The sequence below is a fragment of the Stegastes partitus genome, unplaced genomic scaffold, assembly GCF_000690725.1.
Source record: "Stegastes partitus isolate 25-593 unplaced genomic scaffold, Stegastes_partitus-1.0.2 Scaffold6, whole genome shotgun sequence".
Classification (NCBI taxonomy): Eukaryota; Metazoa; Chordata; class Actinopteri; family Pomacentridae; genus Stegastes; species Stegastes partitus.
In genome coordinates this window covers 148,787-176,708 of record NW_007577737.1, presented here as the reverse complement: position 1 = coordinate 176,708, position 27,922 = coordinate 148,787, and the positions used below count along the sequence as shown (strand labels likewise).

At 41.2% G+C, this 27,922-nt stretch overlaps 3 protein-coding genes across 4 annotated transcripts; 1 reads left to right on the top strand and 2 right to left on the bottom strand.

Moving 5' to 3' along the window:
* Positions 1-6: 6 nt before the first annotated feature.
* On the top strand, positions 7-27,878 carry crabp2b (cellular retinoic acid binding protein 2, b). 2 transcript variants are annotated; one of them, XM_008280488.1, is made up of 6 exons: positions 7-11; positions 1,397-1,402; positions 22,307-22,441; positions 25,432-25,610; positions 25,963-26,079; positions 27,580-27,878. In XM_008280488.1, the coding sequence occupies exons 3-6, from the start codon at positions 22,360-22,362 to the stop codon at positions 27,628-27,630; spliced, it is 429 nt and encodes a 142-aa protein (XP_008278710.1). In that variant the 5' UTR covers positions 7-11; positions 1,397-1,402; positions 22,307-22,359; the 3' UTR covers positions 27,631-27,878. The 2 variants fall into 2 exon arrangements, with proteins under 2 accessions (XP_008278710.1, XP_008278701.1); XM_008280479.1 differs by lacking the exons at positions 7-11; positions 1,397-1,402 and having other exon boundaries at positions 22,244-22,441.
* On the bottom strand, positions 3,899-10,687 carry ciarta (circadian associated repressor of transcription a). Its single transcript, XM_008280459.1, has 6 exons — positions 10,497-10,687; positions 7,616-7,969; positions 7,446-7,521; positions 7,257-7,335; positions 6,992-7,145; positions 3,899-6,355 (listed from the first exon to the last, which is right to left on the bottom strand). Exons 2-6 carry the CDS (start codon positions 7,967-7,969, stop codon positions 5,990-5,992), a joined length of 1,029 nt encoding a protein of 342 aa, XP_008278681.1. The 5' UTR covers positions 10,497-10,687; the 3' UTR covers positions 3,899-5,989.
* On the bottom strand, positions 15,006-17,840 carry mrps21 (mitochondrial ribosomal protein S21). Its single transcript, XM_008280470.1, has 2 exons — positions 17,716-17,840; positions 15,006-15,450 (listed from the first exon to the last, which is right to left on the bottom strand). The coding sequence occupies exons 1-2, from the start codon at positions 17,796-17,798 to the stop codon at positions 15,270-15,272; spliced, it is 264 nt and encodes an 87-aa protein (XP_008278692.1). The 5' UTR covers positions 17,799-17,840; the 3' UTR covers positions 15,006-15,269.
* Positions 27,879-27,922: the final 44 nt, after the last annotated feature.

Here is a 27,922-nt window from a genome sequence, read left to right as displayed (position 1 = left end):
TTCCTCAGGAAGTTAAAGAAGGCTCACCTCCCACAACCCCTGTTGGTTAACTTCTACAGAAGCACCATTGAGGGCCTCTTGACATCCTGCTGCACAGCGTGGTTCACCAGCTGCACTGCAGAGGACAGGATCTCTTCCGGGTGTACGCTGAGGCTGCGCCCCGATGCCAACAGGGTTGCCTTAGCAACAAGCGCTAATTTCCCCCAAACACTGCCGGTGTAATAAAAACACAAAAAATACCACAACAGGATGTACCCTTTTACACTTATTTCATACTACACGTATTATATGTATTATTGACTGTTGAGCAAATACATCCCAGATTCAGAGTGCCTGTCATTCGTGCTTTTAAACTCGTATTTACTATCATTATGAATTGTTGCTGCAGAGAATATCTTGATCAAACTAGTCATTAATGATAAAACGTTCAGACTTCTCCTTCAGACTACATGGGAGCACACTGACCCAACTGATCGACCTCTTTGCGCCTGTGCGAGCTCTGTTGTGTCTCTTCTAGGAGAACAATTTTAAAAATTCTTGTCAGTAAGTAGCTTAGTAATCAAATTTTAACTCAAAGTGCAACAGGTCTAATGAGCAAAGTGAAACTGGTGATTCATTGGGTAGATGAGCTGCTGTTTTCCTTGAAGCCCATCGGGAGGCAGTGCAGGCCCCTGAGTTCTGAATTATCTACATTACATTTATTTGGTGTAGAAATACAGTATTTATAATTTACAAGTCAAATTTAGTCAAGTCAATGAAAAGCTATGTGTTTAGGTTTTGAGGAGACTTTCCAGCTTTCACTAACTTAGATGTGTCAGGTGTTTTTTTGTAAGTCATAATTGAGGTAGGGACAAAAATGGGTGCCTTTGTTACACTCTACAAATTTTTAATCCATCCATCCATCCATCCATCCATTCATCATCTCTACACTTTAATCCTCACTAGGGTTGCGGGGGGCTGGAGTCTGTCCCAGCTGACTCAGGGTGAAGGCAGGTTCACCTGGACAGGTCACCAGTCTATCACAGGGCTACACTTAGAGACAGACAACCAAGCACACTCACATTCACACCTACGGACAATTTACAATCACCAATTAACCTCAGCATGTTTCTGGACTGTGGGAGGAAGCTGGAGAACCCGGAGAGAACCCACGCTGCACGGGGAGAACATGGAGACTCCACGCAGAAAGATCCCGGGTGTCCTCACCGGGACGCCAACTGGCGACCTTCTAGCTGCGAGGCAACAGTGCTAACCACCGCTCCACCGTGCAGCTCAGAATTTTTAATAACTGGCAAAATAAATATAATCATTGCAAAGAAAATCCAACAAGCACAGTTGATTTTACACACTGTCTTTTATTCAAGTTTCTGTACGTTCACTGCCCTCAAGTTTAAAGCACATTTAACTCACAAAATTAAGTGACCAATGCCACTTGAAAGATTAAAAAATATTGAAACTTGATTTTAATACAATGAAATATTCTTTCAATTTTAATTTTAACTCATATATATATGAGGCAGAGACCTCAGTTGTAATATAGATGAGTAAAAAGCCAAAGAAAAGATCCCAGGTACCAAGAAACCTGGAGATAATATTAATACTACAAAGGCAAATAATAAAGAATGAAGGACGACTGAAGCAGTTAAAATTTTAAGCAAATGAACCATCCAAAACAAAAACAGCTGGAAGTGAAATTCCAAGAAAGTAAACGGTTAAGTTTCTTGGGTTTTTGTGCTTTTTGGCTTGTTTCTCTCTGTCGTTGTGTCTTCAGGAAGCCTGATAGTGTTTTAATGATGTCACTGTGTTCCTCTAAGAACACCTTGATCTGAGAGGCAGGCAGCAGGGAACTGAATGTTTTTTTCTGCCGTGTGACGGGAACACACTTGGTCCAGCGGTTTCTCTGAGTCTTTTATATCCACACCTTCCTTCCCTCCGACCTTCCTGCCTGTGGCTTCGTACAGTTTTAGCGTTGTCATCTAAATCTGTCCCAGTTTCAGTGTTTTCCTGTTTCCTGGTTGTTCCAGTAAGTTGTGCTGGTCCTCCAGTGCCAGCAGAGTTTTGTTTTTCTGCTTGCTGACCATCACCTGCATTTTCAGGACCTTTATTTTTGATTAACTTTTCTGGATGGCCAGATAACACGGCGGTCACTTGTTTAATCGAACCAACAGCTTCTAGTCTACGGACAAAAACTATGTGCAGTTTTGGGTGGAATAAAAATGGTAATTAATCTTGTGCTGATGCTTGAGTTTCATCAACGTACAAATGATTTGGGTGTCAAAAGTGTCTCCGCTATAGATGTCAGTGGGATAAATGGACACCCAGCTTGTTCTCAACACTTTGGCTCTGGCTGGAGGTCATGAAGCATCACAGAAGTCGTTGTCATGGTGGCTGTTGCTCGCTAAACCCCTGCTATGCCCTCAGTCTGAGTGACTGGTCGCTCCAGTATTGAACAGCAAGAGGTTCCGTCTGGTGGAACAACCAGGTGCTACAGCTGGACATGCCAGGTACAGTTTTAGATGTTTGTGTTACCTGGGAGTGAAACCGTGGGGGTTGCAGGTCGTGTAGGAGCTGGCTGGTTCATGTGGTTAAACAAGCCCCACTCACACATCACATCTGGGGTTTATGCTGCGTTCACTGCTCTGCTGCCTACTGAGGAGGAAAACTGTTGCTGCAACAGAGTGGAGCATGCTGATGGTAAACTGGAGTCTTTTGGTTTGAGGAACATGACATGGTGTTGGTTTGGCCTCCAAAGTCTCCAGATCTCAATCCAATCAATCTGTGGGATGTGCTGGAAAAATCCAATCCACAGAGGCCCCACTGTGCACTTCAAAGGATCTGATGCTTGTCATCTTGGAGTCTGAGGAGTCTGGGCCTCGGCGGGTCAGAGCTGTTTTGGAGGCACAACTGGGACCAACACAGCATGAAGCTGGTGGTTTTGAGTCGTCATCAAGAGGCAGGATGAGCTGAAATTTAGGGCGGCCCATCACTGCAACTTAACAGTCTCTAGAGTTCAAAATGAGCTCTGGACTCTCAGCACGGTTTTGCATTTGTAATAGTCTGGGAGCATGTTTCAGAGCTCTGCCTTCTGCTCGCTGCTGGGAATTTCATTGAATGTTTATGGGCTGCTATCAAATCCTTAAATTAAAGAGACTGGAACACAGGCGTTTTCCATGTTAAAGGGTCATTCCATATGAAATCAACAAAATTCTCAGAGTTTCCCCAAGTCAACCTCTCAGATTCCTCTGAAAGTAAATCACAGGTACTCCTATACTGAACGTACAAAGAAATCCCAAATATCAGGTCTCCGTCTGTAATCGTTTTGAAATTACAGCACTTTGAAATTCTTGTTAATTTTGTGCATTTTGGCATCTAGCCTCTCCTACAGTGTGGCATATGGAACTCTGAAACTGGTCATCTTGGGCTAAGTTTTCCTGTGGAATCCAAAAATGTAGAATATATAATCAGATCTGGTATACTATCTTCATTTGTCTTCCTACAAGGCTCTAGAAATGGCCCAAAATTAAGTTGTTAAAAAAAAGACACCCCCTGCTACAGTCCCTCATTTGAAAAGTATGATGGATAAAAGCACTCAGGATAGTTTTCCTGTCATTTATGAGGCGTTGGGAGTTTAAGAATAACACTTTCTTTAATCTTCAATCTGCTTTATTTTCAAATTTCATGAATTTCCCCCATTTTCATGCCCTGATTTGACCATGTGGGCAGTTCACCATCATTTTCATGTTTTTACTAGGTCTTCTTATAGATCTGACCCAAATATGTTTTTGTTTTCCTGATTCCAAATAGTACCCTCAAATGAAGAAGCCCGGCTGACTGACTTCAGACAGGTTCAGACTGCCATCCGATTTCATTTTTGAAAAAAATCAACAAACAAAGCGTATTTGGATGAACCATGTCAATCTTTTAATATATAAAAAATATGTGCATTTATCAAGCAATCACCGGCAATGGTAATTTCTTTTTTTAAGAAACACTCTAAAACCAACAAAATTAAAAACAAGAAAAATCATACGACACAAAACTGTGAAAAACAAAAAACAGATTTTTACTCCTATTTCACAAATGAAATGTGTAACCCAGCACAGCAAACGTGTACTGCGAGAAGTTTTTCCTTTAGACAAAAACAACACTATGCTACTCTATTGTTCTCTGCCTTGTGCTTACAGTTCACATTTTAAATAACTCATAAATCACTACTGACGAAGCCTGAGAAACACCTACACAGCAGCACATTTGGTTTGCAATGACGTATGCGGTGAAGTGATGATTTTTTTTTTTTACCATCGTTGGTTGAATAGTACACATTATGCATGACTTCATTTTTATTTTTTTGTATGATGTAATGTCAGGCAAGCGCATGGTTACCCTTATGTGTATAAAGTAAGGCTGACTGGTGACAAACCACCAGAGACGAAAAGTCATTCAACATGAATGATACCAGATTTATGGTGGTACAATATCCAAATGCAATAAAAAAAAAGAAAGATTTTTGTGTTCAGGAATGAATGTTTTATCATATTTCCATGATAGTTCTGAATCAATAGTAAAGCACTTTAAGTTACACATTTTAAAACAGCGAGTCGGCGCTATTTTGAATAGGACACGGACGCTGTTCTTTGCCTTCGTAATGACGCGCTGCATTTGGAGCTTCTCCTACAAATAACAAGCCATGGAATAAGCCTAAACTACTTCAATGCACAGTTTCCACAATAAGATCACAAATTAAACACACTCAAAAGGACGAGCATCGCCTGTAAAGCACTCATCTCAGGTGTAACACGCAACGATTGGCTCCACGAGTCTGCCGATGGAATCAAGGTTTTCAAGTACTGCTTTCATAAATAAAACCACAGTTGTTGTTGTTTTTTTGGATGTGTAACATTTCCTCATCGTCATCCAAAGTGCAGTTGCATCAATTCAAATTGAATCAGGCTCAAATATGTTATCTCCCGTTTACTACAAAAAAAAAAAAAAAGTGACTCAAAAGTAATAAAATATTAAGTTTTCAAGTCACTCACTGGCTACATGAAGAAGCACCTGACGGAATAACATCCAACCTCACCAACCTCAATGACTATCGACCCGTCAGGATGCAGTGTGTTCTGGGTGCAGCTACATCTATTTTTAATGAGGGTAAATAGAAACAGGGATACTACGTGTGTGCTTTAGTGACAACAGAATAAGCTGCTCAAGATGTGATAATGCAAAATGGTTTTGTTTGGCACACTTGTGTGTTTTACAATCAGTCAGCTGGAAAATATACTTTAACTCCCCAAATGGCATTTTTAATCATCTGTGTTCATCACTGTAGTATTTTTGTAACTGCACCTAACAAAGGTTTTCTCAATTCATGATTTAAGTGTTTGGTTTCTAAACTCTAACAGTGACAATGCCCTTCTTAAGCTACTGAAGAACAAGGTAATATTAGGATTTTAGGGCATTTTAAAATAAATATCATCCTACATACAACTGACTGAACCGCTTGAGCGTTAGTCGTGATCGTCTGTGTTAACTCACACTCACAAAAACAATCACATCCTATACTGTTACTGGTCGAGCTGCGTTACATGATATAAAAAAACCCAAAACAAAACGGAGCACAGACTGCTTTAACGGATCACACATGTAAAGTATTTCCAACACGTTTTAACTTAGATTTTAAAAGTCGATGTGTACAAAATTGTTACGAACAACATACAGTTCCAGGTAAATATAGTGCAATAACTCCTGTGTTATTAAAAACCACGCTGGACAGTTAGGGGTTAAAGAGTGTCTCTCTGTTTTTCCTCCTCCTCCTCCTCCTCCTCCTTCTCCTCCTCCTCCTCCTCTTCGGGTTTAATGTGCCTTGCAGCCATCATAGATTGGCTCTGCGCCTAACTTTATGCTTATGCAATCAGGTCCGCCCTCTGCCTTCACTCTGGCTGTTTATGCCGAGGCACCTCCATGTGATAGCAAGGTCAGCTAAGGCCAGTTAAGGTGAGTCTGTTGTGGTTATGGTATTGCTTGAGGACACCGAGCTGTCCTGTGTAGCTGGACTGCCACACGAGGAGGGCGGAGAGATCTCAGGCTGCTTCCGACTCTCATTTTCTCTCTTGCTACATAAATATGACGGCCTGCTTAAAGCGACAGACCCGTCTGTAAACTCGTCCCCGGCCGGTTCCACTGTTGCTGCTTCTTCTGGAGTTTTCTGTTTTTTCGATGATCCGGGTAGACTCGTGGAAGCACCGTCGGGCAGCGTTGCAGCGTGGCAGCTCCCGTATTTTCCGTGTTGACGGTGATAATGCTTCGCTGGGGCTTTGCCAGGCCGGTCAGGGTCAGACCAGCTCAGTTTTCGTTTCTGCAGTGGGAGAGGAAAAACTAAATATAACAACTATAACAAACCAAGGTTGCATATTAACTCTGAACAACAAAGTCAAAGTTGAACTCAATTATGGTACCTAAGCAGTGAAAGACACGACTAGCCAGAGGAGTTTGAGTCTGTAAATAATATCACACTTCTCCCTCATCTCTGAAGTAACACCAGGTACATATCAAGGCCCGTACCACCATAAAACAGCAAAAACATTTAGTGTGTCCTAAAACAAAGTAAATGCAGAATGCCAGAAACCCCAGGGTGCCCGACTACATCTGGCTGTGTTGGCAGTAGTGCCAGCATGCTTTTCTGGCCTAAGCTGAGATCACACAGTGAGGCTCATCTCACAGTGACTGATACATAAACAAGAAGCTTCAATGTGCAACAACAACAAAGTAGTGTGTCCCGGTTATACTGCGTCTAACAGCACGTCGCATCTAAGATACGCTGCAGCACGCACTCAAAGCAGAACAAGTATTTGATCTGGAATGCAGCCATTGTTGCTTTTTCCTTTTTAACTGTCAAAGAATGACGGTGTTTAATTTAAAAAAACAACTTGTGTTTCGCTATATCTCGTCACTATCAGATGGTAACAGAGGTAACATCCAGTGAGACAATCACCTTAACCGGCATGTGGAGTTGACTTTGGCGCCAGTGCGGTCCAAGTTTAGGAGTGGTGGTCTCGTTTGGCGCGTCTGCAGACTTGAACGCCATCTGAGGGAACCACATTTTGAGCAGCATCTCTATCTGCAGCAGGTTCTGAAGGTATTTCTCACTGCAACAAAGAAGAATGCACATTAATGGGAACACTGGGTATCAGTAATAACGATACTGCCAACATGTTCACTACCACTAACGTTAAGCTCGATGCTTTTGAGGATCTTACCCCATTTCTGGTTTCTGCAGAATCCCGAGAATCCTCTGCAGTCTGTCGATGGCGACACTCTGCTGGAAACTTGTTAAACCTATTAACACACACCATCCAAACGTCAATGCAAATAGGCATGAAGGTTTAACTACGGGATGGGATGTACTAAATCATGATAATCCTGTTAGACGTCGCTCAGCCACATACCTCTGTCGAATCGTCCGGTCTTTAGTCCTTGCAGGAGCTCAAGCAAAGGATGCGTAAACCTGTGCAAGTCTGCACACTGAAAGAAAAAAGAAGAACAAAGATAAGTTTAACTGCTTCCACTGATCTGCTGTTTGGCTAACAAATGCTGAAATAACGAGTTATTAGCTCACTTTCTGAGCGAAGGCCAGGTCCCCCGGTGTCGCCGCCGATGATGATCTCAGCGCAGCAGCTCCCGGAGAAGATGCTGAGTCTGGATGTTTGATTTTGTCAGGGCAGAGTTCAGACTGGTCACAGTTAGACACGGAGCGAAGCGGATCTGGACGTGGCGGGAAATCGAGGTAATTCCCAGAAAGCGTGATTCTCTCGTCGACCAAGACAGACTTTCTCGTCCCGCTGTCTCCCTCTCCCTCTGAGAAGACATCTGCTTCGTCCTCCGTCTGCTCGCTCTCACTGAGGAGGAAGCTGGAGGTGGAGGGTAGTGAGTCGTAAGATGGCCACTTGGAAGAATTGCCCAGTGAATTCATCTGTGAAGACGGAGAGAAGACGCAAAGATAGAACATTAATATTATACAGAAAAGAACTCAAGTCCAAACAAAATCTGTGGGTGCACGAGTCAAAGCATTTATAAGAAACATCTATTAGAACTGCTGCATTTAGTACCAAGTGATTCTGGCTAAATGAAAGGCCACAGTACTTGTACTTTTGGGGATGTTTTTCCAAATTTGCAGTGATCTGTTACACTTACTTTCACAACACAATAAATCCTTCATAGACATAGAGGCTTCACTTGTCAATATTATTTAGATGTGTACTTAATTACGTAATGCAGGCTTAAAAAGTAGAAATACACTGATCTGTTCTCATATCACAGTAATGTTACACTCGTATTACACGGTAAACCCTGAATACAAACCTTAACCAGTCTCAACATCCAGCTAAAGGACCCAAACACGGTGCTTTTATCAGTTTCCTGCTATACAAATTAAAAATGCACTTGTTGCCAAGAGCTGTGAGTAATGTCCTCACCGTGTCTGAGCAAGTACAATATAATGATGATGAGGACTGCGCCAATGATCAACTTTGATAGATTATCACTCTGGAAAGAGGCACACAAGGAGAAAGATCTGCTCATGCAGCGCCATGCCCAAATGAATCATCGCTCTTAAAACAAGACATTTTAATCAGAACTTAAAAGTTTGCCTGTTGCAAGTGAAGCATTTCTGCACATCTGTGGACAAGTTTGAAAAGAAGCAATCCAGTGAGGTCACTTCTACCTTACCACTTCAAATAGCTGTTTGAGGCTTAAGATTTGGTTTAGATAAGAGTTAGGGTTGGGCATGTAATTGTCATGGTTAAGCTCAGTGTAAGGGGATTGAGAGAACATTGTGTCCTCAAAACCAGTGCGTGCTGCAGTGGAAAGTAGTTGGGTCACCTGAGGACAGATGTGCACACAGCTGATGTGGTTTCCTGCTTTAACCTCTGCAGCAACAGTAAACATTAACCTGCAACAAAAAGTTTTGTTTGCAGTACGCTTGTCAGGACTCGTACAGTTTCTGCTGCCAAGGCTGCATGTTATAGGTTCGTTAAGCAGAGCTGCAGTGATTAGTCGATCAACTGTCAACTATTACGGTGATAGAACAACAAGTTTGAGTAACTTTTTTAAGCTAAAAACTCTCTGATTTCACCTTCTAAAATGTCAGCATTTTCTGGTTTCATCACATTATGACAACAGACTGAATATCTTTGAGCATCTTGAGACAATTTTCTGGCCTTTTTAGACCAAACAACAATAACAATTAATCCTCAGGTTGAGCCCTATTAATAAGTAAAGATAACTATGATTTCATGGTTGTCCTACTAATATCTCCTAAATTCCTTTTTTCACCTTAAATTTGAATGCTTTGTTTTTTTTTACTTCTCTGTGGCAGCAAACTCAGTGTGTTTGGTTTGTGGACAAAAGCCATCTGAGGACATCATGCTGGGAAACGGCGATGGACATTTTTCAACATTATATAGATCAAGCAACTTAGCGATTAATCGGTTGGAGTTGTGTTTTTAAGAAATAAAGTAAAAACTGAAAGATTCCAGCCTCTTGAATGTGAATATTTTCTGGTTACTTAACAATAGTAAACTAAAAATCTTCTTGTTGGGCTTTGGGGAACACTGATAGACATTTTTTTTTTTGACATTTTCTGATGTTTTATAGACCAAAAGCTAATCAAGTAACTAGTCTGAGGTTGTTGGTTTTTTGTTTGTTTGTTGTTGTTTTCTAGAAATAAAAAGTCTAAATTCTGTCTTTCAGGCCTCCTAAATGTCAATATTTTCCAGTTATGATGATTTTCTGACATTTTTAGACTGAACAATTTGAGAAAAACAATCTAAACACTCTAATTCCAGCTTCTTAAATGTGATTAATTTCTCACTTTCTTTTTTTTCATGATAGTAAAGTGAACATCTTTGGTCATCTTGGGCTTTGACGAACAGATGGACATCATTATTCATACTTTGACATTTTATACACCAAAACCTAATCAATTAATTCGTCTGAAGTTGTTGGGTTTTTACTATTATCATCATTATTGTTTTTGTGTTTTGTTTTTTTTTTAAGAAAAGAAAGTCTAAATTCTGTGATTCAGGCCCCCTAACTGTAAATATTTCCTGGTTTCTGTACATTATGACAATTTTCTGACATTTTATAGACCAAACAACTCATCGATTAATCGAGAAAACAATCGACAATCAAAGCGATGCTTCGCTCTAGCTTTAGCTGACTGTGCTTTTGTGTTGTGAGCTGCGCAGCAATAGGAAACGTTTAGCCTGCCATGTGATTTGATTACAGCATGTTTATCATGACTGGCACAACATGTAAGTGAACATAGCAGCTAGCTAGCGAAACACTGAGCTCGTAGTAATACCTGTGCGCATCTTAACAGGAGATAAATATAAAAAGTTGTCAGAAATAGTCGCGATTTCTTCTCTTAAATGTAAAATATTGTGCAAGCTGAGTGTGAAAACAGCCATAAATTGCGGCTGGCTGCTGGTAGCTCTTACCGTGCGGTCGAAGCAGGCTCCCCAAAAAACGGTTCGCTGTTTGAACTAGTTGAACAATGTGGAGACTACTTCCAGTGGGAACTTGGGACAAAGTGGACGGCTCCGTTAGCGGGCACAGCCGTGACTGGCGTTATCCGGTGTGCGCTCGGTCCCTCCTCTCTTTCTCTCTCTCTCTCCGCTTCCTTCTGCCTCCGCTCGTGTTTCGTTTACTTGGCGAAGATCTTCCAACCTGCACAAAAAGTACCCACACAGCGCAGCCGACGCTACACGTGCAGAGCGGGTACAGAGCCGCGATTGGCCGGCGCGGCGTTCGGCGCGCTGTGATTGGCCGAGGCGCTCGGCCAATCGGCGTCGTTCGCCGCGCCGGTTGGCTGGGGCATGCGTAGATCCCGCCGCACCTCCGACAGCGGCACGTGTCGCTGGTGTGGCTGGACAATGAAGGGAACAGCACGCGGCAGCAGGCGTCTGTTTTAAAATTTCGTTATGCAAATTGGGTCACACTGACGCAGCGAGACTTTGAGGAAAAGAACAGCGTGGATACAAGTGAGGGATGATGGAAATGACTCTGTTTTCTTCTTCTGTCTTCATTTAAATCTTAGTAATCAGCCTGTAATTCATATAAAATCCTCCATTAGGGCCTAAAAGTGACAGAGAAACATGTTTTGATCACCACCAATTTGGAATATGATTAATAATCACAATCACAATGACATTAAATGTGATCCAAATTCACATTATGCATCACTGGAGTGGCTGAATATTGTTTTCAGATGATTAAAGATATTTTTTTACTGCATTGCAAAATGTATGTAATGTAATTTTAAAATATATTTATATAAATCCTAAAGCTGGAGCTTTCTTAACTGCTAATGTCAGTAAGACAGACAAGATTAGGAGCCTAATAAAGCCTTTACACAGAGACACACACACAGCTTGGAAGGCAGTCTTACATAATTACATAATAAGATATATGCTGGTGGAGTGAATCACTTCTTTTGTCACATGCACAATAGGATGCTACCTGCAGGAGAACGTGGTAGCAGCTCCATTAGATTCCCCCCCAAAAAATAAAAAAAGAAGCTGCTTAAAGGCAAAAGGCAGATGTTTATGATGACTATAATGATCAGTTGAAGAGTGTGCCAGGTAGTGGAGGTATGGCAGAGTGACACGGAGTGAACAAGTCAGCCATTATTCTGGGTGAACAGGAGGGAGCAGGTACCTGTTCAAACTGTAAGAATTGTGATTAGAGTGACTGAATTACTGCACAAGGTTCCCCATGCAAATCAGCTGTGTTGTTTTGTGGTGCATTCTTGCGATCTTATCAAAACAGATTGGCTCCTCGAGTTTGCATCGGGACATTAAGTTCCAAAGTTGTGATTGCAACACAGATGCGGCGACAAACATCACCTGCCAGCCGGCAATATCAGCTGATAAAGAAACTATGCAAACAATACAGGCAATTACCAACAGCTTTGTAAGGCTGGTGCCAACCATGTGACGCAAAGATGCAGCTTCTCGACATGTGAGCGCTCCTCTGCTGCTCAGTGGGGATTTGATAGACAGATAGAAAGATGGATCAGCGTTACTGCCCGGCTCTGCAACCCAAAGCTAGAAAATGACTTACAACATTACAGCAATGCAGAAAAAATAAATAAACGATAAACACAGAACAGAAAAAAGAAAAGAAAGGATAAAACAGAGGAAGTGTGAAAAGATATATGAAATTCCAGGTGTGAGAAACAGGTTACTGATTCATAGAAAAGGGACAAATAAGATCTCTATACTTCCACCTTAAGCGAACGAGCTAAAAGTGGTTATTCAGAGAATGGGATAAGAATTTATGAGTCATTCTTTTAACCGATTTGCTACGACGATCTGATGATTGATCCAACTCGCAGGCTGAAATTGCACAACCAAGTTTAACTGCTCTGTGGAGTTTTTGTTTTGTCATTAATAGATATTCAAACCAGCATACAACATTAAATTAGTTTTGTATGAGCCACATGCACAAACCACATGCAGTTTTTCTGTCGCAGATGACATCTGTTAAAAAACAAAACAGGATCCTAAGCTTACAGCACGTGTCTCCCGTTGCTGTTTCTAAAGCAAAAGGTTTGAGGTAACCTAACACTAGTAATTATAAATACTGCTCTCAGACTGTCAGTACGCTTTTGCTCTTTAAACATCCTGAGAACATGTAAAGCAGATGTTTCAGTTTTGTCATTATTAGCTGTTGGTGTCAGCTAAATTAGAGATCAGGAGCCATAAAGGTGTGCTGCACTGTAAAAGTAGTAAATTGATAAGAACTCGCTGCAGGTTCTGTTTATCAGCAGTAAAGAAAGTAGCTCTGACACTTATTGTCTGTATTACACAGTAAACCTTATGTGCCCCCCTTTCTTGTAAAAACCTACAGATTATAAATCATGTATATCCATCCATCCATTATCTATACACCGCTTAACCCTCGCTAAGGTCATGGGGGGCTGGAGTCTATCCCAGGTGACTCAGGGTGAAGGCAGGTTCACCTGGACAGGTAACCAGTCTATCACAGGGCTACACTTAGAGACAGACAACCAAGCACACTCACATTCACACCTACGGACAATTTAGAAACCATGTATATTCTTTTTCATATTTATTTATTTCTGTATACGATAAATTCTTAATGTTTTTGGAAGGCTTCTAAATAGTTTTGCAAAGGACCATAAATGAGCAGTTCTGCTATAATCCAGCTAACTTGTGTTTTTATACGGATGTGCACGCTCCCTACTAAATAAACACATAGACTGTACTGATACTAAAAGACAGCTTGAACAGTGCAGTAATTAATTACAGTCATATAATTCATGTTTTAGGGGCCGTTCAGTGTTTCAATGCATCATAACCGTGTTTTCTCACTTGCCTCTCTTCAATGGTTTGAAGCCGTTTAAGGTTTTAAATCAGTCATGTTCGACTTCTCTGCAAATTTACATGAGCACCTTTCCAACACTGTTTTTTCAACAATGCAAACAAAAACTGAACATATAGAAGTTTTGTAGAATTTATGGCACAGCTGTTGCACCGGATTACATGCTGCAGGTGCGTCTAATAACCGACTGTAGGAATCACAGTGACTAACCCTAGTGGAGATAATCATTTCTCAAAACCAGAGATTCTTTTCTCAAGTAAGACTTTGTGTGTTTTTCATTTATTTGATTAGTGTAAAACATTCAGTCACAGCTGTTTAGCTGATAAATATCCTCAGGACTTATTGGATGTTCTGTACAAATCTCCATCCAATCCAGTGATAACGAAGCGTTCGCGGAGGTTTGGAAGGAATTGCAGAAATAATGCAATTTGGCTCCGAGGGTCAAACTTCAAAGAGTCGCAGCTCCAATAAAAAGTATTGGGAATGGAGCCGTTGGATTTTACACGGCCCCGTGACCTCTGTGATGCTTTCACATGACTTTTTGTTGAAGGCAGTTCATGATATGAACCTTGAGGGTTCGGTGACTCTGTGTGGCATCGCTTCTTCTGTAAAGACGCATTTCTGTTTTTAAGTTTTTTTAATGCTACACTGTTCACATCAGTGCAGGCAGAGGTCTTAGAGAAACCTGGATGAATACGTTTTGGCTGGATGACACAAGAGATGAGATTAAACCGATCCTTTAAAACAGTGGTTCTCAAACTGGGGTTCGAGACATTTTTATTAGGGCTGTCAAAATTAAAAGTGTATACTTCTTCCCACTCCTTTTTTGAACTATTATGATTTGATTATGCAATATTATTATTTTTTGTTCTTTTTAAAATGATTTTCTTTTGTTTTTATATTTTTTCTCTTTCAGTTGTTAGAAATTCAATCCATTCACTCATCTAAAAGAAAATTAATGTGAAGAGATTAATCTGTGGAATTAATGTTAATTTTTAACGCATTAATGCACGAACAACAAAGTTATTACTAACGCTGTATTAAAAATTCAAATTGGGGGGTCACAAACACAAACTTATGTTATCTTGGGGGTTGTGGCTCAAAAAGTTTGAGAAGCGCTGCTTTAACAGAAGCATCAATGAGAGCTGTCAATCTTTTTTCAATCTGAAATATAGGTCATCTGTGGTACTGTTCCTCTCAGTAGTAACAAAGCCACCCACTGCCTGAAGCCACAGGACAGGATATCAACATGACCTGGTAACCTGTCAAACAAGTAAGCGTGGTGAAAATGTTTAACTTTCCCCTGTGTGGGCCAGCGCACACATCACAGCCCCCCGCAGTGAAAGTTCAGGCTCCGACAGATGTGCGTGGCCGCTGGGTCTCGCTTCTGGGGAGTCTGTGGGAAGCGGGCGACGCCATCAGCCGACGCCACGCTGTGCAGTAGTGACCTTGAATTAATCTACATCGAGCTGCTGCTGAGCTGAGACCCAATTCACACAAAATCATCCCTGACATTGTTTGAGCTTCCTCCAGCGAATGAGGTCGCGTAGGCAAAGTGTCCCCGGATGCTGGGTGCTATACACACCTACACTATACACCAGTTTGTCTTTGTTGATGGTGTCATATATTTATTAGGAATATTTAAAGGCGCTCGTTAACCTTGTCATTACAATCAGAAGGAATGCTGCGTTCTTCCTGACGAATGTTAACTTGTCGCACATCTACAAACAATGTAAAACAACGTGACAATAGTCCGAGTCTCTCCAGATGTGATGGTGACACTGTGTGGATCTTGTTTGCTTCCTCCACTCTGTCGGTTCAGTTTCAATCAGTCCACCATCCTTTTTCCAACACACTCCGTTCCCCTAGTAGCCGAGCCAAGGATCCTCTCTGTTCGTCCTCGAGATGAAGCGGATTTTTCTCGCCATTTCGATGTGGTAAATACGCTTGCAGTTCTCAAAGTTCTTCCGCAGCCGCTCTCTGCAGGGCTTCTCGAAGTAGCGTTTGCGCTTCACTGTGTCGATAATCCCCTCCCTAAGCAGCATCCTGGAGTAAGCAGAGAAAACGTGTGAATAGCTGAGACCTGGGTTGCATTCAGGACTCTCTATTCTACAGGTAAACAGGCAGAGAAGTCCCTCTAAATGTCTTGCTATATATAATTTATGTATTTAAAGAAAGGACATTTTTCTGTGTTGGTTAATGGATGTGAAATGAAACAAACTCCAGCTTTGGATTGACAAACTGCTTCAGCTGAATAATTACATTTTTTGTGTGTTATAGTGTTTTAACAGCAATTAAAGCCTCAGAGGAGATTTTTGCTAATAACTGCTATCCATCCATCATCTCTACACCTTAATACTCACTAGGGTCGCGGGAAAAATTTGGAATTGGAAACCGTAAATAGGCTTCCCACTGGGGATGTAACATTTGGGTGATATCCATCCATCCGTCATCTCTACACCTAATCCTCACTAGGGTGGTGGGGGGCTGGAGTCTATCCCAACTGACTCAGGGTGAAGGCAGGTTCACCTGGACAGGTAACCAGTCTATCACAGGGCTACACTTAGAGACAGACAACCAAGCACACTCACATTCACACCTACGGACAATTTAGAATCACCAATTAACCTCAGCATGTTTCTGGACTGTGGGAGGAAGCCGGAGAACCCGGAGAGAACCCACGCTGCACGGGGAGAACATGGAGATTCCACGCAGGAAGATCCCGGGTGTCCTCACCGGGACGCGAACCGGTGCTAACCATGAGCCACCTTGCAGTCCCAAATAACTGATATGATGATGCTAAACACACTCGCGGCATGTTCTACAATCACACATCAAAATCAATTGCTAAGACTGAATAATTCAAAGTTTTGAAATTTAATTCACAGTTTTAAAATTGGAGGCCATTTAGCATACATGATATTTAGCTCTTCTGAACCTGGCTTTCAACTGTGTAACTGTGTGACTCTCATGCTTTTGATGGTATCTCATGCTGTTGTGCTCCATCATCTATAATGAATACTGAACTGAAGCTTGACTTTAAAGAATATATTGTAAATCAATTCAATATCTGCCAGACAAATCAGTCCAACCACTGTTAACAAGTTCTCTTGATAACTTTATAGCCTGAGAGCATAAAAGCACAATCAGGTTCATGTAAACCTTCAAGTAACATCTCTAAAATGTGGATTTATGTTTTAGCTCTCTGTTCTTTTCAAATAATCTGAATAATGAATAATGGGGTGGGTCAAAAGAAAATCCACAAACATGGCTTCAAATCTGGCAATGTTAGGAAATACCTGGTTCTGCCAACGGGTCCAAATTAGGCCTGAACAATTAATCAAAAATATTACTGAAATCCCAGTGTGAACAAGTGCTATATCTACATTGCAGGAGATGGAATTTTTTGATAAAATGTAAACTGTGTCACAACACAGCGCTATAAATTTAAATGTTGTGGTGCTATAGAGATGCCTCGCCTTATAGACCATATTCTCCATACGTAGAGGAACTGTGCTTGTCTACTACAGACTGTAGCAACGTCATTATTTTTACTTTTTTTTCTTGGCATAAAAAATGCAAAGACTACCAATTCCACTAACATCACAAAATCTGTCACAATAATTGCATATTTGACATGTTTGATGACATTTTTTTGCACATCATACAGCCCTATTCACAGTAAAGAGCCTTTTATTCTTGATCCATAGAATACAAGATGTTTTCTAACTACTGGACAAGCAAACAATTCCCAACAAACTCAGCTGCATCTTTAAAGTCACTATAAAACGCAGAAACATACCAATAAAGGAACATTTGTGCATAAGTGCACAAGTTGTCACATTAGACATTTTGTTTCAGACTGATGTTGTTCAAAACAAACAAACAAACAAACAAACACCAAACTACTGACTGCCAAACTCTATAGAACTGAATTACTGCTCGTAGTATCGCGATAACTGGTTGCAAAAGTGTCGGCAATAAGGATTATGCTGCAGCAGACATTAACCCCTTTAATTTAAAGTGGGAGATTATTTTTCTACCTCTGTACANACACACACACACACACACACACACACACACACACACACACACACACACACACACACACACACAAACATAAAATCTATATATATGTAAAGAAATCCCCCAAACCATCAAAACACGTAAATCAACGCTTGTGTTCACTGCGCAGCCGCAGCTCTGTGACATTGAGCGGAAGGCTAACGTTAACTAGCTAACGTTAGCTTGTTCTTCAGCAGATAACAACCAAACCTTTGCTAAAATTTAACTTAAATCCGTGAGTTTGACCTGTTTAAAGTCGCGTACGCCGCATCGACGTTGCCTTCTTTGACCATCACTGTCCGCGCAATGAAGCGAAGGTGTCTCGCCATGATGAGACCGTTGCTTGATCAAATGTCGTCCGGCTGCAAACGTCGAACTAGAAAAGGTTCCGGATAAAGTATCCGCAAGAGTCAACGCTAGGTGACGCTTTGCTCAACTATTCACATGAATGACTTCTGTCCTCCGCAGAAGGTCACTGCATATGCTTATTTGTCTCCAAATATATTTTTTTTGTAGCAGCATTTGCTTTAAAAAACATTAGTTATATTTTGAGATGTACTTTACCGACATCAAAAAACAAACAAACAACAACAACAACAACAACAAAAAACAACTTTGTCAACTTTTCTGTCATTTCCGAAAGGTTTCATTTTGGTAGCAACAAGTTTATTTATATAGCACCTTATAATACACAGGTATTTTCACGAGTTTTACAGACAAGTTTAAAAAAAACAAAAACTTGTAAAACATAATACAGGATAATTAGAGATAGAAAGACTAGAAAAATAATACAATAAATGATAAATAATACAAGAAGTAAAATATAATTAAATAAAACAATAAAATAATACTAGTAAATAATAAATAAATATTAAATAATACAGAAGCGTAAAATTAAATGAAACTAAGTAAATACATTTTCAAAAATACAAAAAGTTTAATAAAGTGCACAGAAATTGTATGCAATAATGAAAACTAACTGACTAAAACAAAAGAAGAAGACAAAATGCAAAATACAACAAAACTTAAATTTCATTTGTTTGTTTGTTTGTTTATAAAAATACTTCAGTGAACAAAAGTGCAGACGAGTTTAATTAAAGGACTGGCCGTTTTAAAAAATGGGTACAGTTGGAACAAATGTAAGATCCAAGAGGAGCTGGTTCCACCAGTAGGCAGCATACTGACTTACTATACAGCTCAAATTTACAAGGAATAAACATGTTTTATTAATTTATTTACAACTTCTGAGCAGCTACATTTGTGTTTTTTTTGTCTAATCATTTTTATGTTCCATGACTCTTCCTACACAGTGGATCGGTGGTTAGCACCGTCCCCTCACAGCTAGAGGATCTCCTAGAGGATGCAGCGTGGGTTCTCTCCGGGTTCTCCGACTTCCTCCCACAGTCCAGAAACATGCTGAGGTCAACTGGTGATTGTAAATTGTCCGTAGGTGTGAATGTGAGTGTGCTTGGTTGTCTGTCTCTAAGTGTAGCCCTGTGATAGACTGGTTACCTGTCCAGGTGAACCTGCCTTCACCCTGAGTCAGTTGGGATAGACTCCAGCCCCCCATGACCCTAGTGAGGATTAAGCGGTGTATAGATAATGGATGGATGTTTTGTTTGTTCTGTTTTTACAGTGTGGGGTCCTAACCTAAATGGCAAATTAGTCAAATCAATCTAATTTCTCTTTCACATTCCTTTAACTTCATGTCTGTTGTTTTCAATAGGCTACGTGACTCCTCTTGACCTAAACCTTGCAGCTTGGACCTCTTTTCTTCCAGATACCTTCAGAGCAGAGAACCAACATTATTGGAGCCTGTATTCAGGGAGATAGCTTTCAGGGGAATCACAGATTTATGAAGCTGCATCTGTTGTCGCAGCAGCAGGGACAGCAGTGTCCAGTGTTATTCTTTCATCAGGGCCATTCTGCTCATTTTCTTCTCATCCCTGAGCTGCTGTTGTCCTCTGCGTGTCTCGGTCCGAGGTCAGCCAGCGGTGAATGCTGCCGTGGAAGGGAGGTCTAATTTGCATTCAAAATTGCTTTTATATGCCCTCTCTCTCTGCACGAAACAGCCGATGAGGTTAATTCCCGTGTTGCTGTAACTCTACACGGTGCTGTATCTGCATGGTGCCACGGGGAGGAATGCTTAGACAACCTGCACAGATAACATCATGACTCCTTTTGTTGGGTGAATGCAGTGCATCATGTTTCCAGAGGCAGCCTTTATGATCCAGACCTGATGAAATATTCTTGGCAGTAAGTGAGCGAACGTGTGAGAGAGAAACAAAAGAAAGCATAGAAAGAGACGGTCCAACCTAAAGAAGTATAAGTTTGCGCTGAGAGGCTCTGCCAACAAGTTTTATTCCTCCTGGGACGCTGTGATCAAACACATCCCACTGACAAGAGTTGAGGGGATTTTTTAAAATAACTTATTCATTTTTAAACACTTTCTGCTGATCTTTCTGCTTGTTGTTATGATGAAGCTGTTACATCCACAGTTCTGTCACATAATTGATCACTCAAATGTCTTTAGCGGGCCCCCGCTGCTCTATTAACTTGGTTACTGCATTTTATGGCTATTTGATGACTGTTGTTTGTCTGTTGTGATATTAAATTAACATTTCTTCAATCAGTTTAGTGCTTATCAAGTTATCTGCTCTGCTTTCTGCCTGCAGCTGCTGTGATGTTGCCATAACATATGAGGTTTCTCCTAATTTATTCCTCTGTTAACGGTTATGTAACTTTCACTTTTGCAGGCTCTGCATGCTTTCACTGATGACGCTGCTGCAAATCAAGGTTTCTTGGCACCACTTTTTCATTATGTCTTTGCTTTAACTCTTGAAAAAAGGTGGCTCGTCTTTCTCTGTTTCTAACCAACAGCCTAATGTTTTCACAGTGACATCTCTCTATCATTTCATTGGTAATGTGAGAATAATCTGCTGCTTAACTGTGCAGCTACTTTCATAGCGAAACCAGAGGAAAGGTTGCTTTGTTGTGATTGTTTACCTTGTGAATTTTTGTTCACATTTTATTCATTAGCTGAATATCAGATCTGCGAGTGTTAATAGTTAGTCACACTTGATTTTTGATGTGGTTCACTCTGGGTATTGTATTTGCCAGTTAATTGCTGTGAACAAAAATGTAAATTCAGCATGCAAATGATCTTCTTCTTTAATCCCTTTTCTGTTGTTTTGGTTAGAAAAGGGATCAATTTAGTTAATTGTGTGCAAAAAGTTTTAGGAGATGTTTGCTGAGTTAATCCACAGCCTAGTCAGGTGTGACTTTAAATAGAAATGATCAGATATTGTGACCAGTACACAGACACTTATCTGACTAGTTAATGTAAAAGTCCACCTTAAAATGCAGCTTCATTTAAATTGGACGATGCCACAGACGACAAGAGAAAAGACGAAGGCATGCTGGAGGGCAGGCCTGTCGCCAGACGTATGAATGTCCACAAAGCCACCATTTGTCGCTGCTAATCAGAAACACTTTTATTGGAGGTGGGTTGTCACATAGAAGGAATTTGACTCTGTGTTTTAGTGCTTAAGTAGAAGGAATCATGTCAGACAGCTCTGGATGGACGTGTCTGACACCGTGGTCCCGTCACCTTAAATGTCTGTCAACTTCACCGAGACCCTTCAGGAGGAGTTGGACCAACTTTCCCAAGCACATCTACAACTTTATTAACTCTTTGTGTCGTACATGAATGACTAATTACTGACTTACGATTTCTGGTCCACTCTCAAACTACCCATTTTTATTCCCATACAGAGTGTACTTGTTTCATCATGATGTCACTCTGTTGTTTAGGTGTCTCGAGTCAGAACAACAAATACGTTTAAAATAATGGTTAGAATTGAATAAGTATTACATGCTGTGTTTATATTTTTGTTCTGTATAATTCTGGTCCCATTAGAAGTACACAAACGTAATATTAGTCATTAATTAAATGATGCTACTGATGCTACAGTATATGATTGTATCACATAATTAAACAAATATACTTGGATATGAATGACCTCAGTTTTAAGACGACATATTCTTGCATAAATTAATAAGAATTCTGTTTTGCGTGCACAGAACATAATGCAGCTAAACAGTGATTCACTGAAGGAGTCTTGTGTCTATGTTTGTTATCAAGCACAGATATGTGACCTGCGAATCAGATAAAGACACAAGTCAGAATCGGGTAAATGATTAGGTGCTGTTTGATTAGCATGAACAAAGCAGGCAATCTCCTGAGTGTAAACTTTTAATTGAGCGATAATGTTGATGGCTCTTACCTGGATGGATGCCTCCAGCTGGATGTCTTATCTTTTCTCTCTTTCATTTCCAGCTTTTCCACCAACTCATTACCTTCATATCTGATTTCACATCCCAGCACTCTGAAAAGTTGAAAACTTCATGAAAGGAATCAAACTGGATTTCTATTCTGTTTACTTTAAAAAAAGAAAAAATTTAAGTAAAATAAACTCATTTTTAGTCTCATTATTTCCACTTTCTGGACTTCTTTGGCAAATAATCGGGACTTAAATGGCACCATCCTGCAGAAGCAATTAACGCTTCGCCTTAATATCCGAGCCTGCTGCTCATTAACATCAAAGCTCTTACTGGAAGTGCATTTTCCAGCTCGTATCCAAATCTTTCACCATGCTGACAGAGGTGGAGGGTACAGTGGGAGTCTGGGGGGAGGAGGAGGAGGAGAAGTCCCTCCCTGCCACCAGCCTCTGCATTGGCTGGACCGGCATCAGATCCAGGCGAGCTGTCAGCCAATGAATGGAGGCGCAGATGCGGGCAGAGGAGACGACTTTCCGAACCGGTTAACGGAGAGCGACAAACCGAGCGGAGAGTCTGCAAGCACCGACATCTCTCATCCCTGCAGCTGAAATGGAGAATACAGTGACAGATTTCTCAGGCAAATGGAAAATGAAGTCTTCGGAAAACTTCGAGGAACTTTTGAAAGCACTCGGTGAGTTTTTTTTTTTCTTTAGAATTATGCATTTAATTTCACTAAAAATGAAGCTGCTTAGAGAGAAACAAAAAGCGCTTTACATGCAGGACTGTGCTCCATGTTCTCTGGTTTATTCATCAACCATTCGGGTCTATTGTGAAAATGCAAATTAAGAAGAAGAAGAAAAAAGAGGAAAAGGGATGCATCTCCCTCACAATGACCTGCCACTCATTTTGTCATTTGGCATTATCAGCTGGAAATCCACCCCGCTTAGAGGTCAGCTGGAGACCCACAGTGGTCTCTGTGGTTAGAAAACGTGGGACTTTTGCCCCTGCACTGCTGCCATGTTCCTGGGAATATTGGTCTTGTTAAGCTGTGCAGTATCCACTTGTAAGTCCTCTGAGCGGAGAGCAGGAGCAAGAGGTCAGGCCTGGGCCATCCAGTGGCATCCATTAAAAATCTGAAGACAAATAGCCTGTGGAGGAATGTTAGATTAGACTCATCTGAGGCAGGGTCCTCCTCATGCGGTTGTAATTAGAGCCAGTGTAAACGGAACTAAGCCTTGACATGGGCCCCAGCAGCCAGCCAGCTCTGAGACTGACTTTCCTTCACCGCCCGGGGCCTCTCTGACCCAATCTGAGGCTGAATGTGTGTGCGAATAAGCATGTGTGTGTGTGTGTGTGTGTGTGTGTTTCTTGTGTTAGTACCACTGCATGAGCAAATATGGTCTGAAGTGAATCAGATGTGTGGGGTGTCTGGTTCTCTCTGAAGTTCAGTCCAGCTCACATGAACAATGGCCAGAACTGAAGGGTCAGCCTACAGGTTGCATTTATTTAACACCGCAACTTCAGATTGATGCAGGCATGTCTGTGGAGATTCTCAGTCATCCAGGTCATTGTGATCCGAGGAGCTTCAGTGGACTTCACTTTTAGGTTCTTTAGGTTTTTTAACATCTCATCCAAGAGGCGTCTTCAGTTCAGACCTGAACAGAACCTAAACGACAGCTGCTTTTTACCGAAGCTCCTACAATGTTCATATAAGCTATTTGTTCTATGTGCACATCAGCGAGCGAGCCATACTTCTGAAAGATTAGACCTTCCTGTTTAAAATCGCATTGCATTTTCTCTTGCTGCGTTGCAAATCCATGGATGGATTAATGAATGGGTCTGCCAGGCACAGGCCTTTTGGACCAAGAGGTCAGGGGGGCCCGGGGCCAGAGTTTTCGTTTGAAGTTACTGTTAACATCAGGCGGAACGAAAAAGACATAAAACGTTGCACAAAATACACAAGTCCCGCTCAGTTCGCTCCACGCTGAAGCCTCTTGGTGGAAAGTAAAAGTTTGCAGTGGTGATTGTTTTTGTGAAGTGACTTTACTTTTTGGTGCGTAGCACTACTGGACTACGCAACACAGTTCTACTAAAAATGGGCAAGATTGGTCAAAAACATCAACCAAAGCATCGAACTCATTGACCGTTTGTCCAGTTGTGCTACATCTTTTCAGATATGGTCCGGCTGTGTTTGGAAACTACCAAAGCATTGTGAGCCCAAGGGGCGCTACAGGTTCCAGACACTTACCTCACAAGCTGGTGGACAGAATTTTGCAGTTTATTATGCACACATTAAGTAAAATGTAAAGTTTCATACTGATTCTCTGGATGTAGGTCTGGTGTATTTGTCATTAGTCGTTTTTGCCTTTAATCACAGACATAAATGTGTAACAGGAAGGTACCCAGGCGCCCTTTATCTCATAATCTACTGGTGCTTAAGTCGCATGTCACATAAATTAGTGATTTAAAGAGCCATACCAGTGGTTTTGTATGTTGTGTAAGAGCGAATCACATGTGCTCTGCATTAGTGGCAACCACTTTTCTGACGGTACTGTACGTTTTTTGGATTCATGTCCGTGGTTGCTCAGCATAGCAGGAGAAGTCAGCATGCAGAGACTTGAAACTAAGAAGTTAATCACAGTACATACCATTAGCCTATTTCTTCATCAAAGTTGTGCTATTGTGAGGCAAAGCAGCGGCACTGACTATTGTGAAAGCTTTTAAGCTTCCAGTAAGCATTCATACCCTTTGTTATCGGAGGAATCAAACTGAGCAGACAGTAAGCAAACACAGACATTGTGAAAACGACATATATAAATTTGATTGTCACTCGTGTCGTTAAGGCTGCTGTTGACTCGTAAATATCATGTGACATAGTTTCATCGAACACCAAGCAAGTTTCCCAAACATTCTCTGCTCCCAGCGGCGTTACCACACAATAATATATCATCAGCATATAATTCTACACACCTGTCAAAAACTAAAGGTACTGGAAGATTCAATGTGGTGGAATACCGACCTAAAGCAAACATCATATCTCTGCGCATCGATTTTCATCTACAACTTGAAAAGTGGGGAATTAGAGTAAAAGTCTAAATAAATAAATCTTTGAGCTATGGTCTGACTCACCAGATGTAGACTTCCAGTATAAGTCTGCCTCCCTTCCCTCCCACTATCTGGGGTGTTCTGTTTTCTAAGCCCCCTTTGCTAAACTACACAACAGCATCAACCTCTGAGCAGCAACTTACATGCTAAAAAATTCTACTTTGGCTGAAGATTTGGTTTTTCTGCTTGTTTTTTCCAGCATATAAACCATTTTAACTACAGTGTTCACCTTCCTGCAAACTATTCTCCTACCACTTTTTTGCAGGGGCACCATCACCACATCCTGGGCTTAACACTGCCCAAGATGATTGGTTCAAAAACATACCAACAACCAAAGGGTTGTTTTTTTTTTTTACTGTAGCAGGATGATAATGAGGTGCAGCCAGAGTGTTCTCCAGCACTGACACAGCACTGTAGAGACCTGGTTATGCAAGAATATTTGGCCTATAACTTTCAAAACCACTGGTATGCTCTTGGATTATATTCATTACACACCACCACATCACAGCTGCCAGTTTGATATGAGCTCTGCCTGTGTGTGTGTGTGTGTGTGTGTGTGTGTGTGTGTGTGTTCAGGTGTGAATGTGTTCCTGAGGAAAATTGCAGTGACAGCGGCCTCCAGCCCGGCGGTGGAAATCACCCAGCAGGGGGAGAGTCTGTCCATCAAGACGTCCACCAGCGTCCGAACCACCCACGTGTCCTTCACCGTGGGTCAGTCCTTCAACGAGGCCACGGTGGACGGACGCCCCTGCACGGTTCGCATCCCTTTACTTTCCATTAACACATTCCTGTTCAGTGTCAATACATGCATACCAGGAGCTGGCCAAGGACAGCATAACTAGCCACAGTTCTGCACAAAAGAAACATATGGAAGTAATTTCAGAGCAACCCCAGCCCTGGTGATAATACAGAGATCTGTTCTGCATTTCTTTATGCTGACTGAGTGATGAAGGACCAAGTTCCTGACAGGCCATAAAAATGTTCTGACATGCAATAATCAGCACGCTGAGCTACAGTTATGACCAAACCCAAGCTTTTACTGTCAGTGTCCAAAAGCCTTTCAGCGATCTCAGTTATTAATTTTTCTTCCCATGTGAATCTCTGCAGAGTTTTCCGAAGTGGGAGACGGACAGAAAGATCAGCTGTGAACAGACTTTACAGAAAGGCGACGGGCCTAAGACGGCGTGGACGCGAGAGCTGACCAATGATGGAGAGCTCATACTGGTAATTATCGTGTACATAGAACCGATTCACAACTTTACAGAGAGTTAAGAAAAACATGTATTAATGGAGATCATTTATAATCCATAAAGACGTTTTATAGATTCCAGGTGGTAAAACAACCCTGAGGACCAAATATTCCTGTTTAATCCCAAGAAATGGGGACTGTTTTTAATTATATGTTTAGAACAGACCGCAAAGAAATGATATTTTACAAGACACCAAAGGCCGGGCAGTGGAGCCTACCAATCACATTTTGTTTGTGAATCCACAATTCACTTGAAACATTGTGGATTCATTTGACACAACAACATCATCACCACAGTTTGGTGAACCGCGGATTGATTGCAAACTTTAACCATCATAGCGTGGACTACAGTTTTATTGCCGTTGTCACTTTTTGAAGCAATATTTCTTTATAAATCTCGGGCTGCAGTGAAAAGATAAACAAGACGTAGTGTGTTTTACTGTGAAGCACAACGATTGGGTTTTGGAAATGCTAAAGACTTTGCGTCCATTCTATGGGATCCCAAAAACTGTATTCATCCCTTGTTTTTCTTTCTTAGATAATAGCATTGGATATATGAACGACTGATTGACCACCAAACTTGAAATGTCTGCGGTTTTCAGAGGATTCACTTTAGAGTCACTTTAGTCTACAGCCATGCTAACGTCTTTAAGAAGCTCCATCTGTTACCATGTTGGTCGAGCCTGTTGACATGTTAGGCGTTGTTGATTAACACTTAAGTACAGCTGTCAGTTGTACCAGCATATGGCACTAAATGAAAAGGTGTTCATGTCAAATTAGCGGACCTAAATTAAAAACAGCTGAGTTGGAAAACACACTGACATCAGCCTCTTTATTGTAACTTCAAGTTGGAACTCTCAAGCCCTTTTACTGGACACTTGAGGAAAAGAACTGGAGTAGTTTTTACCAACAGCTGGTGAGATGGCTGCAAAGACTCCAGTGCTGGCAGTTGAATCTAAATACAATCCAATAACTCAAATAAAACAGGACGTAGCCTCCATAGTGTGTTTGTGTCTGATTTACCTCTTAACGGTGTGCTACGAATATGTAAAACCATAACAGTAGAGACACAAATTCCTTAAATGATATCACAAGGCCAGCATGTTCATCACCTATCTTGGGATAACGATAGGGTTCATCCTCTGAGCACCATGAATCTAATAGTTATTAAGGTTTTCTCAGTCTGGACCAACCAGCTAACAAACATCTCTGGAGTCACACTTTTATCTTGGAGGGACCTTCTGCTTTGGAACCAAAATCCAACTTACCAATTGTACTTACACAGTCCTTCTACCCAGCAAACCAGGCAACCTAGCAACCAAAACAATGTCCTCAATAGTTTTTTTCACTGATTAAAGTATTAGTATGTGTTATCTTATCCATTATTTACAGCTTAAAAACCCTCAATAAAGAGTGTCTTATCAGGAACTGGTACAAAACTTGAACCTGTCCTTTTGTTGCTGCTTCCCTTTCAGACGATGACTGCCGGGGACGTCGTCTGCACCAGAGTTTACGAGCGGGAATGAGGAAATATTCTCAGCACTGTCATACAATACTTCTGTTTTGTGCCTCATGCATGGTTTACATTTACTCGCCTTGTTTTCTTCCTTCTCCCAGCCAGTCGGTCAGCTCAAACGTTGCCTTTTTAAACAGCAAGACTTGCTCTCTCTGTGTCGTATAGACATGTTACACATTCCTTTTTTTAAAAAGAAAAATGCTTTATTGCAGTGTCCAAATCCTTTTTAAGAGATGTTATTAAACTGTTTTATACGAGTTTACTGTTTGATGGTTTCTTTTCAGATTCCTGCCTCCTCCCTG

Coding starts and splice junctions, on each gene's coding strand:
- ciarta (XM_008280459.1), bottom strand. CDS start 7,969: ATGAATTCACTGGGCAATTCTTCCAAGTGGCCATCTTACGACTCACTA. Junction 7,336..7,445: donor GACCGGACGATTCGACAGAG/GTATGTGGCTGA, acceptor GTGTGTTAATAG/GTTTAACAAGTTTCCAGCAG. Junction 7,146..7,256: donor CTGCAGAAACCAGAAATGGG/GTAAGATCCTCA, acceptor TCTTTGTTGCAG/TGAGAAATACCTTCAGAACC.
- mrps21 (XM_008280470.1), bottom strand. CDS start 17,798: ATGGCGAGACACCTTCGCTTCATTGCGCGGACAGTGATGGTCAAAGAA. Junction 15,451..17,715: donor GCGTACGCGACTTTAAACAG/GTCAAACTCACG, acceptor TGCTTACTCCAG/GATGCTGCTTAGGGAGGGGA.
- crabp2b (XM_008280488.1), top strand. CDS start 22,360: ATGGAGAATACAGTGACAGATTTCTCAGGCAAATGGAAAATGAAGTCT. Junction 25,611..25,962: donor TGGACGGACGCCCCTGCACG/GTTCGCATCCCT, acceptor GAATCTCTGCAG/AGTTTTCCGAAGTGGGAGAC. Junction 26,080..27,579: donor ATGATGGAGAGCTCATACTG/GTAATTATCGTG, acceptor CTTCCCTTTCAG/ACGATGACTGCCGGGGACGT.